Source organism: Cenococcum geophilum (genome assembly GCF_001692895.1).
Source record: "Cenococcum geophilum 1.58 unplaced genomic scaffold K441scaffold_58, whole genome shotgun sequence".
NCBI classification, from domain to species: Eukaryota; Fungi; Ascomycota; class Dothideomycetes; order Gloniales; family Gloniaceae; genus Cenococcum; species Cenococcum geophilum.
The window spans coordinates 736,811-749,167 of record NW_027137616.1 but is presented as its reverse complement, the minus strand read 5'-3'; the positions used below and the strand labels follow the sequence as shown (position 1 = coordinate 749,167).

Genomic DNA, 12,357 nt, shown 5'->3' with positions numbered 1-12,357 from the left:
TATCTAGGTAAGGATTAAGGGTCCTTAAATATATAACTGTAGTTTTATAAAATCCTTCTTATATATAATATATATATACTCTATCTACTCTATTATAGATTATATAGATCCTATAGATTATATAGATCACGTTATATAACCTTAGTTACTATTCCTCGTTATATAGCTCTATTGGCTCTATCTTAGACCGTACCTATATTAACTAACTAGCTTCTTCTAACTCTTCCCTAAGTAGTTATAACATTGTACTTAAAGCGTCTGTAATACGCAGAGCTCTTATAAGCTTTATATCTATATAATATTACTTATCTTTAGAATATTTAGATAAAAGTAATACCATTTTAAAACGCTTTATAAGATCTATAAATCTATACTAATAGAAAAACTATTTTTATTTAATATTAGGAGGTGCATTACAAGTATAAGTATATTAGGGGATTTTGCCAAGACCACCCGGAGACTATCCGGATAGTCTCCGGATACTATTAGCTGATAGGTCTATTATCCGAGAGGCCTATCCGGCCTACCCCCCACAGGTCTGCTGACCTCTAAGTTTCGCCCAGTTTTGTTAACAAGCACGACGAAGTGTAATATTATGCATGCAGGTCAACGGAGGTATGGTAGTCCCTCATATAACGGCGTATTTTCTTTCAAAATTGGGAGCGGAAACCTTCCTCCAATTTTCAACGCTCTGCGCCAAAGGCTGCTAATTCCAATCTCCCTCCAGCAGTTTCGCCTCCCTCACGCCCAAGCAGAAACATTCTGCCAAAGGTCGCCATAGTTTCTCTGCAGTAGCCTGCGCTACACATCTGCAGTTACTCACATATCCGCCTGGTCGGGAGCTGTTGATACCTCCAATTAGCCCGACAGGCAGTTCCCGAAACATGGCGTTCAGAATATGGAGGCGCAAGCCACACTCACATCTGGATGGCTTATAGAGACAAAATTTGCCTCGCATAGAAAAGAGTCGTTCAATTCAACCTTTTCTGCAGTTTCCAAGCCACGTAGCATACATGGAAGGCTGAAAAAAGAAACGAGATGAACTGGAGCCTCACCGAGTACAGATGCACTTTAGCTTCGACCGCTCCTCACCGGGTCTTTCCTCGTTTCTCAGCCTGACCTCTACTGTTAACTTCTCAGCGAGACTCACTGCCTGTGCCAGCTATTGATCACTCTACAGGTGTCAGGAGCCCAGCTGGTAAAGCGAACTCACGGAATTTACACTCTCTCCCATGTCAAAGTTCGGCGCATTACAGCATCTCCTGGTTCTAGTCTACTTCATCAACCCGATCTTCTGGAATACTCTTGGTCATGCTTTCGGAGCCGATGCCGCAAGTCCTTGGGGCATCGTCCCCTCTAGTCAAAGGCCCTCAAAGTGGACTCTTCTTTCTCGTGACGACGTGATTCCCAAGTCTCCCCCATGGGTTTATCCGAACGCCGTCTCCTCCCCACCAGATTGTGTGGCTACCGCTGACGACTGCCCTTGGTATTCTGACGGAATCCAATATTGCTCCGCTGAAAAGTGCACGATGACTTTCTTTGGAGCTTGCATGCAAACAGCAACACTTGTCGACAAAACCTGTCTTTGTTCTCCATTGAGTGAGCCAAGTTGCCAGAGGTCGTGCAACAGTGGGCTCAAGCGCTCCATGTACCTTCACTGGCTGAATAACACATGCAGTGATGTGCCAGATTGGACAGGCCTTTCCGACAACTGGGTCAGGACCGCTTCAAACATTGATGTCGTATTGATTGGAAACAGGACGGAGCCCTACGGCTACAACGGCTACAACGGCTATAACAGCTACAATTTGTTTCCGGAATATCAAATGCCTCAAGTCGTGAACTCCACTTGTCCATCCTACTGGTACGATTATAGCAGCTTCATCTTCAATGAGACCGAGGTTGCTTTGGCAGATCCCAGTTACTATAACCCTTACCCCAACTACAATATAGCCTTGTATCTGGACAGATCTGGCCTTTGCCCTTCATCCTACGATCAACTTCCTCCTGGATGCAACACTGGTATTGCACGAACCGAATTACTTCTGTGGCTCGGTCAGAAATGCAATGATGCGACGACCTTTGGATGGCCCCAAAATTGGAAGGACAGTCTTCTAATGATGAATTCCAGTTATCAATTGCAGAACAGCTTCTCGTGGCCCACATCCCCGGGCCAAACAGTCTGTCCTGCGAAGTTGAAGGATATCAGAACTAATTGTTCGAGCACGCGCTGTGCTCTTGGTTCTGCCGGCAGTTGCAGTGCGATTCCTACTGTAGTCGATACATCTTGCTTTTGCAAAGAGATGGACCTTGACAAAACTTGCAACCCAACCGGCATCGAGCGTACCCAGCTTCTCTTGTGGGTCAATAGAATATGTTCTGGGGTCTCCGCGTTTCCCGGTATGCCTGATCGATGGAACGACAGCCTTCTCTTGATGAACGTTAGCTACCACGATCAGAGCAATTTTACCCGGCCTTCATGCTTGAAGCCAAACGATTGTTTCCAGATCTTGAACAGCACAGAGACGAACTGCAGTAGTACTCGATGTACTCTCGATGGGACAGGCAACTGTACTTCAACTCCTGTTGCGGTGGACATACCCTGCTTCTGCAAGCCGAGTAAGAACCCTAGATGTTTCCCTTGTCCGAGGAAAGACCAGTACTGACCACAAGCAGTGGGCTTTGACAGAACCTGCAACAGAAATTGCAAGCTGTCTTGGGAGCGCAAGGAGTACCTTGAATGGATGAACTCGACATGCAGCTCAACGCAAGATTGGAATGGACTTCCAAAGAACTGGACTGCGCTTCTGGTCGTCCAGGAAGATGAGTTGCTGCCGTGGAATTGGCAGATTCGCGCAACAAACAGCACAGCAACTCAGCATTGTCCGTCAACTGCTGCCAAGTTAGGTGCATTTGCAGCCGTCAACATCGCGATGGCCTTGCTAGTGCCTATCCTAGGAAGATGGGACGTCATCAAACAGATTACCTTTGGTCTTCTCGGAAAGCGAGGGTCACGGGCTTGGTTGTTGACAGGACCTGTCACAGTTGGGTTGCACGTAGCAAGCAACGCGATTGGTGCATATCTTATTAAGTCAACAAGAGGGTATGAGGCCGTTAACATTTGGCAGCTTATTCTTTTGTGGTGCACTCGCCCGAGATTAGCCTGGATGATTGTGGCACTCATTCCCTGGCAAGCTAAAGACTTCATTTACTTCTCAGTCGCCGCATCGACTCTTCTGGCCGAAGTTGCACTCCAAATCCTCGGATCCATTTGCATGGGACTTGCATCGAACTACGCCCGAAAGCAGCACTTCTACGTCGCCGACCGGCTGTCCCAAACACCACACGGCCAAGACGCTCTGGTCATGTATGCTGGATCCCTCTTATGGCTCATCGTCATTCTGTTTGCCATTGCTACTTGTGCTTGGTCAATCCTGGGCGTCAACCAACACATTGCTGCATTTGGTCAGATCATCAGAGGATCAAGGCGAAAAGCAAAGCGACACCACAAGCGTGCTATAAAACGAGCTACCCGGCTGGCCGCGAAAGCAGCACAGGAAGCCAAGCGCCGAGCGAGCCAACCTCACGTATCGCACGAGTTGGACTCCAAAGAAACGTCTTTAGCGGCTGGATTTTCGCTTACTCTACAAAGTTGGAATGAACTTGACAAAAATTGGGAAGAGCTTCAGAAATATCTCAAGGACGATGCTGACGCCTTCAAGAAGGCTGAAAAGAGCCTGAGGTTGAAATCGAAGCAGCTTCGAAAGGCTCTGAAAAAAGGCGCGGCTCCCGAAAATCTGTTCCAAGAAGTCCACAGCGCGGAAGAGGTCCATGACCGATTGTATGGCCTCTGGCACTCTGTCCCGACCGAGCGCCTCCAAGAAGGCACAGCCGGCTATTCGAGCTGTGGCATCGAAGTGGAATCTGCAAACAATTCCATGACATTAGTAATGGATCGTGTCGCAACAATCAACTCGCGCTGCGCAGAATACCGGCAGCGTCTCAATGACATGAACACGGAAATTGATGACATTGCTGGACTGTTGAAGCGTTATGACCGTTCCAGTAATAGTGTCCCCGGCCTTCCGTCGAATCGCTCCGAGCAATCCATACTATTATTTGTCCAGCGGGATATGAAAAACCTCGCCGCCCGAAGTCACAAGCAGAGGGAGAGAAACAGTTCTGCCTTTCCCACGACAGAGGCAACGTTACAAAGACGCCGCGAGCAATTGACAAAGTTAAGAACAGGCATTAGCCTCGAGCAACAGCGTCAGACCCTGCTCACGGTGCGCGGCCAGGAAGGAAATGATGGTACACGGACCGGACTACTGCTAGACTTACATCGGGAGCAGGAGACTCTAGCTCGTTTCCAAATCATACAGCGCAGGTGGCATGCTATTGTTCAGGAATGGGCAGATGTCGAGAAAGAATGGAGATCGCTCCAGACAGAATGGGAAAAGGTGGTAGAGCAGCGCAAAAAGGAGGTGGAGGAGCAAGAGCGCGACCAAACTGCGAGGCTCAAAAGTATTGCCGTCAAGACTATCTTGGGCATGGTGGCTTGTTGGATTGCGCAGTGGGTTTGGTGGGTTGGGTATATTCGTGTGGCAGAGGATTCGTAAGTCTTGTCTTGTCGCTTCCCATTCCTATAGAGTAAATGAGAATCTACCGTAGGATAGGTGCTGATGAGAACTGTTTAGGTATTGTCCGCCCAAGTTGACGCAGATTACGGTGGTATGGACGGTGTTTTCAATCTTCGGTAAGTTGGTGCTTAACTCCGGTACCCTTGACCATCTTGACGGATTAATTTGGCTTATATTATACCGCTATAGGAGCGATCTTCGGGGCAAGCTTATAGAACACGCTCAAATTCATGAAGAAGAGAGGTGGTGTTGCGTGGGGAAAGGTGTCTTTCCGCTTCTGCAAGAATTTCGAGCAGCGCAGTCCTTCATGGCAGCAGCCGGCATAGAGAGAGATCGCACATAGAGTGGTATTGGAGGCCCCGCTGATTTATCTCATGAATCAGACGCTCCGTAGTATAATTTAACCGAACTTAGTTAGATCAGCACGTGCTTAGTTACGGGGCAGGATACGCTCATATTTGCTCCTTATATATTTTAAAATTCTTTATAAAGGGTCTGCGGGTTTATAAGCGTTATTTTAGTAAAAAATAATTTTTATACATTTTTATAAGCTATCCCTTAACCCGCTGAAATTAGTCCATTCGTTATCGATAAGAATTGGACAATTAGACCAACGTAATCGACTATACGCGTTGTTTGAATTCGTGTGTTCTGCACGGACCACATACTCCATGGACGCCAGCGGGTTAAGGAATAACGTAGGTGATGGGGTAATGAAGGTGACCCTAGTTATAAAGGTTTGCAGGTTTCATAAATAATTTTTGTCTGTGTTTGATTCAAATTAAGCGCATAGACAAATTTTGTTTGCGAAACCTGCAAACCTTTATAACTAAGGTCACCTTCACAACCCCATTACCTACGTTATCTTAACTAGAAAAGTTACTATATATTTTATTAATATAATAGATTTTTTTAGGTAATTATATTTATATTTATAAATTATAATCTCTTAGTAAAAACACTAAGGGGTAAAATATAATATTATAGAATATAAGTGTAAGAGTACATATATTAGATCCCGCCGCGCTTGCGAACAAGTTCGCAAGCACTCCGTGTCTTTTTGGCCGAATGGCGACGTTGGGGCGGGAAACGTTACAATAAGTTGGAATTTTAGTAGAATTTTTATAACTTTAGACTAAAACTAACTAACTAGTTATATGTAACTTCTTATAAAATAAATTTTTATTATTATTACAATATAAAAGTAACAGAAAAACAGAAAAACTTTTAGCTTATAGTATTTTAGAAATAATAAGATATAAAGAAGAATATAAAACAATGCAATAAGGCAAAATTAAAGTTAAATTGTAATAAAACTATATAATAAGTAGTAAGTATAATAGTGCTAGGGTACGCCACCTACTATATTCCGCGGACCCTAACCTTAGCTAACTAATTAGGATTTTCCATTCCTAGGATAGAAAATCGCTATTAGCCCGCTTATCGCTAGAGCCTTAGCGGCCCTTATAATATATTGTAAGCTTCTGCAGTATATGGGTATTAAACGAGCAACTTAATTATAAATCTATGGAAATCAAGTAGTATATATACATGAAATGGTGGCAAGAAGACTGCGCTTACAGTCGGCAATAGGTAATGGAAACAGGTAGTGAGACATAGGTAGTAAGACATACGAGGTGGTAAGTCACGACGTGATGCAAGCCTCGGTAGTCGGTTACATATATCCACCTACTACCCTTAATTCTTCTTCTTCTTCTTCTTTTCCTTAGCTTAGTATCTTTATATAGTAGCAATCTACAAGCTTTGTTTTAAAGGTATTTATATAAGCCCATTATATTATACTAAGCTCTCCCTATATTGCCTAAAAAGGCCTTGATAATATCCTACCCTAAAAAAGATCCTTATCTATAACGATGCGTTAACGCGCTATACTTAAATACCTAAATAACTCTACATTACCTAGGAAAGCCTTAATAATCTCCTATTTATAGGCTAAACTATACTTAACCTATAGCCCTAAAAAGAACCTTAGAATTAAAACTAAATTATATAATTTTAATAAACCTTAGGAAGCTAATAATAGTACCTAGAGCGAGCTTATTTAAAAGAGCTATTTTAACCTAAAAGGAATATAAAATCTAATTAGGATTGGAAATTAAAGATAATAATAACGTTATAGATGTATATAAATAGATTTATACCCTTATAGCTAATTAGAAAGCTAACTATCTTTAAGCTTAAAGTATATAGGAGACCCTATAAGAGATCTTAGATAGTTTATAGGCTTTATAAAGTAGCTTAGCTTCCCTTACTTAAAGTCCTAGTTAATCTATTTGCTTTACTAAATATAATATATTAGGTAGTATGGATATAATAGTAAAATAATTAAAGTTTATTAAACTCTTTAACTCCTAACTATTATCTAATAAAATAGACCCTACCTTTAAGAATTAGAAGATTTAAGTATAAGGGAAGCTCCGCGTTAACTATAACTATTTCTTTTTTAAAGAAGTTAAATTACTCTACCTTTTAATTAAACTACTAGGGACGCCTAATAGTACCTTTAAGCTCAGTTTAAGGACAAGTCCCCTATATAATTTATATATATTAATAAGATGCTATAGTACCTAGCGGCTATTTATATTAATCTAAATAAAGTATAGAATACCCGTTATAACTATAATTGCCTAATAATAAAACTAAACTAACTCTTTACTAAATTTTAGACCTAATTCCTATACCTTTTAGGAAAAGACTAAGTTCCCTTTAAAAACTACTATATAGACCTATACAATAAGCCAATAATCTAGCTATAAGAAAAGATTACTATAACTTCAAATAACCTGCTAATCTATAAACGACTTATAGCTTATTACCTATTATTAAACTTAAAACTAAAGTAGATTAATATCTACTCTAATTAGTAGAAGCGACTTTATAATAATTAGAACTTATTAGCTATACTTATAGAAGCTAGAATAAAAAGACTAGCTATAACTACTCTTATACTAAAAGCGGTTATAACTATATACTAATAAATCTTACCTAACTAGCTATATACTATACCCTTAACTAGTACTTATTATAATACCCTAATTAACCCTATTTTAATTATATACTATAACTATAATAAGGAGAATTACTTTACCTTATCTTGCTTAGAGCTAAAAGGTATTAGTAATATTAAGAAGATAGAGAAAGAAGAAACGTTTAATAAGTTAGGAAAAGAAGAACCCTAAGAAAAGACTCCCCCCTAAGGTACCCTATTAATTTTAAAGAGATTAATTTAAGTTAGTTAATAGGTAAAAAATACTTTACGGTTTTATATGTAATATCGTTAAATAGATATAGAGTTGTAAGCTTTGCAGTGTGTGGGAATTAAACGAGCAACTTGATTATAAATCTATGGAAATCAAGTGGTATATATATATGAAGAAGGCGTAGGAAATAAGGGGTAATTGACCGAGTCAGTGGCCGAGTTAGTGAGCGAGTCAAGGTGTATATGGTGATACGAGACAAGATAAGGTAGTGTTTTGGCAGGGTACCGTAGTTGGTTACAAGAGTTAATATAACCGCCCTTATTAATACTAGAGTAAATAGCTTTACCTTTATAAATACTACCTATATAATTAAGATTGCTAAGTTTCTAAATATAAAAGCCACCCTACTAGAGAAGCCTATTTAGGTAAAAGGCTATAATAGCTAAGCCAGTTAACCAGTTACCCATATCTTAAAGTTATATATTTCTCTTAATAGTTAACGCTAATATAGTATCCCATTTTATATTCTAGGCCTAGGGTTTTATAATATAATATTTAACCAAAAATAGATCTCCTATTTTAATATTTAGCTAAATATATAGTAAAGACAGTTTGTCTAGCTAGATAATAGACTAAAGATATTCTCTTTTATTAGAGATATTTAAACTAATTATAAAACACTAGCCGTAAAGGCTTACCTTACTTATTAATAGGATATCTGGGCCTGTAGCCTAGCCTTTATTTAAGAAAACCCTCGCTATAAAGCTAGAAAGAACTCTATATTAATAAAGATACTTTTCTAAAGCGCTATATTTAAAGAGGACTCTATATATAGAAGCGGAGTAGATAGTAATATAGAAGACGTTTAAATTATATAGATTTAACTAGTATAGAAAAGAACGCTCTAATAGGATATAAGGGATAATATCTAAAAGATGCAATAGAAGCTAACAGGAGTAATAGTAATGCTATTATCCTAGAAGCCCCTAAGGTTACGTACGCCCCTATTATCTTATAACTCTCCTATAGTAAATATCGCCATAATTAGTGCTATAGCGTTTTACTTTAATATATACTAAAAGGTTAACAAGGTCTTTATAATAAGCTTATATAAGATTAGCTAAATTATTAAGGATAGGGAGGAAAGGCTAGTTAAGGAAACCAATTTAAAAAAAATTATTTAAATTACTTTTTCCTACTTTTTATATAAGTTATAAGGATATATTCTTAAAGGCGGCTTTAAATAAGCTACCTCCTTACTAAATATATAATTATAAGATTTAACTAGAAGATAATAACTTACTAGGCTATAGCCCTCTCTACTAATAATTAATAGATAAGCTAAGGGCAGTAAAGTAGCATTTAATAGATAACCTTAATAAAGGGTTTATTAAGCTAAGTTAGGCCCCTTTTACTTCTTCTATTTTATTTATAAAAAGCCTAATAAAGGCCTTTATTGGCCTTTATTTTTATATTAACTATTAAATACTAAACGCTATTACTTAAAGGAATTGGTATTTTACCCTTTTAATTAACGAGACCCTTATATATTTAAGTTAGGTAAAGATTTTTACTAAACTTAATATCCGTTAAGCTTTTTACCAAATTAAAATAAACCCCGTATTTAAGGATTTAATAATATTCTATACCTATTATAGGTCTTATAAATATAAAGCCCTTTTTTTTAAACTAATAAACGGACTAGGTATATATTAAAGGTATATAAATAACATTCTTTTTAATTACCTTAACGAATTCTATAGAGTATACCTAGATAATAAACTTAAGCACTAATTTTATATTAAAAAGGTCTTAGAAAGATTGTAGAACGTAGGCTTATAGGTTAATATTAAGAAATATAAATTTAAGGTAAAACGTATAAAGTACCTTAGGTTTATTATTAGCGACTTAGTTAATTAAGGCATGGGCACGGCAAAAGGGACGCGCAAGCCTATATAATTGGATTATTTATAAATAAGAATCTAAAGCTAGGAAAAGGAAAGGAGAAGAAGAGTAGCGCCGTTTAATATTTTATAAGATCTTTGCGTTACGTAACCGTAATATACGGTAATCTATAGCAACTTACTAGTGCGTAGTTCTACCAAGTTCTACTAGTACCGTAATATTACCCCCCCCCTTTAAAAAAGCCTACCCTTAGACTTTGCTGCTAAAAGTCTTAGTAAGAGAATCTAACTAATTAGACAACTTTAACCGCTAGTTAAAGTTCCTAAATATCTTAAGACCTTATATAACTAAGAAATTTCTAGGGCGTTTTTATCCTTATATTCTTCTAGTAGCTTATTATCTTTATTATACTAGCATTCTATCCACTTATTTAGGTACTTTAGCGGTTTAGGTTTATTAGGGTAACGGCTATAGAACTTTTAAAGCTTATAGGGGCTACCTATAAAGTTCTATATAGGGTACTAAGTGGGGTCTAGGTTATATACTTTCTAACTAATATAATACTTTAACGTTCCCTTTATAAGTTTATAGGCTAGTATTTCTTTAATTTCCTATTAATTATCGTTGTTAACTTAAATTAGTAGGGGAGGTTTATTCTTTTATCTAGGTAGTAGATTATTTATAGCTTTCTATAGCTTATCTAGTAAAAAGATAGGGTGAACTTTAATTAAGTCTAGGAGCTTAACCTTATATAAGTTACCTATTTTATTAAAAATCTTATATAGTCCTATTATCTTATAGTCTAGCTTATAGCTAGGCCGTTCTATTTTCTAGTTCTTTATTATAACCTAGACTATATCGCCTATAGTAAAGTTAGGCTTGCGCCTATACTTATTCGCCTACTATTTTATTAATTTTTAAGCCTTTTCTAGGTTTATACGGGCTACTTTTTAGGCTTTTTTTAAGCGCTTAGCGTACTTTTAGGCTTCCTTATAAGATAGTTTTTTGTATATAGTTTGGGGCCCTTTTAGTCTTTCTTAGTTAAAGCTTATATAGGGTAGGTAACTTATTTCTAGTTAAATAGGGGCAAATTTAGTAGAGTTGTGTGGTAGGGTTGCTTAGGCGTAGTTTATTAAGGGTAATAGTTTAGCCTAGTTATCCTAGAAGTGGTTAATAAAAGGCTAAAGTCTCTGGTCTAAGTATTAATTTATAATCTCCGTTTAACCGTTTATCTAGGGGTAATATACCATAGAAAGCTTTAGCTTAATACCTAAGATCTAGGTAAACTTATTCTAAAAGGCTGATATAAACTGCGGCCTATAGTTAGATATAATAGTATTTAGTAGTCCGTAAATTTAGTAAACGTAGTAGATATATAGTTAGGCCGCCTTTTTAGCATTAATATTTTTATAATAGGGAATTAAGAATAGGCGTTTACTAAAGCGGTTAACTAGGATTATAACTATATTATATCCGTTATAGTCTAAAGGTAGCTTATAAAAGTCTATAGAAATATATTACTAGGGGCAGTTAGGTATTAGGAGGGGTTTTAATAATTTTAAGGTCTTATTTTATAGAATTATAAACCTATAGCAGTTATTGCAGTTCCGTATATAGCGGTTAATATCTATAATTATTCTAGGCTAGTAGTAGCGGTTGCTAATAATCCTATGGGTTTTATTTTTTTTAGGGTAGGTGTAACGGAACCTTGTAGCAAGAACTACAATAGGTTTGTTATTAGGCTAGGTGTATAGGAATGCAAATACAAAGAAGCAACAACGTAATAATAACTAGTGGAGTGGTTGCCCAACAGATTAACTCTAATTATATTCTAAAAATCACTATAAGGAAGGAACTATCTAGGTAGGGACTAAGGGTCCTTAAATACACAACCGTACTCCTATAAAATCCTTCTTATACATAATATACGTGTGCTCTATTTACTTTGCTATAGACCTTATAAATTACACAGATTATACAGATTATATTATATAACCTTAGTTACCATTTCTTATTACATAGTTCTATCGGCTCCATCCTAGACCGTGCCTATATTAACTAACTAGCTTCTTTCGTCTCTTCTCTAAGTAGTTATAACATTATACTTAAAGCGTCCGTAATACTATCTCCCTCCTTTTTATCTTTGTCCTTAAAGATTNNAAANATCTCTAAGTNNTTTACTANAGGTNTAATATCNATCTAATTAATTTAGTTAATATTGTTACTTATTATACCTAAAGCAATTTCTTCTTCCTCAACTGCTTGTTGTGCTCGCACTATTACTATAATATTATCTCTTAGTGAGATTATACTATCTCCATATTCTCGTTATTTAAAAGAGGGGTTAGTTTATATTGCGTTGGCGAACCCATCTTCGTAATAACCGTCCTCTTGCTTAGAGTATACTAAAGCGAATATTCGTTTATCCTATAACGTTTACTCTACCTCTAATGCTAAATATACGCGACCTATTACTCTTAATAGTTGTCTGGTTTCCTAATTAATTTATCTTAGGGTCTTATATTTAATCTACTACTGCGCGGCTAGATAATAAACTGTCTATTACTCTTACTAAATTGCGCTAATCTTAG

General features: G+C 37.3%; 1 protein-coding gene across 1 annotated transcript; it reads left to right on the top strand.

The window, feature by feature from the left end:
- Window positions 1-1,232: 1,232 nt before the first annotated feature.
- K441DRAFT_681270 (uncharacterized protein) lies at window positions 1,233-4,683 on the top strand (the record flags this gene model as incomplete). Its single annotated transcript, XM_067651456.1, has 3 exons — window positions 1,233-2,619; window positions 2,677-4,615; window positions 4,677-4,683. 3 exons carry the CDS (start codon window positions 1,233-1,235, stop codon window positions 4,681-4,683), a joined length of 3,333 nt encoding a protein of 1,110 aa, XP_067498791.1.
- Between the last annotated feature and the right edge of the window lie 7,674 nt (window positions 4,684-12,357).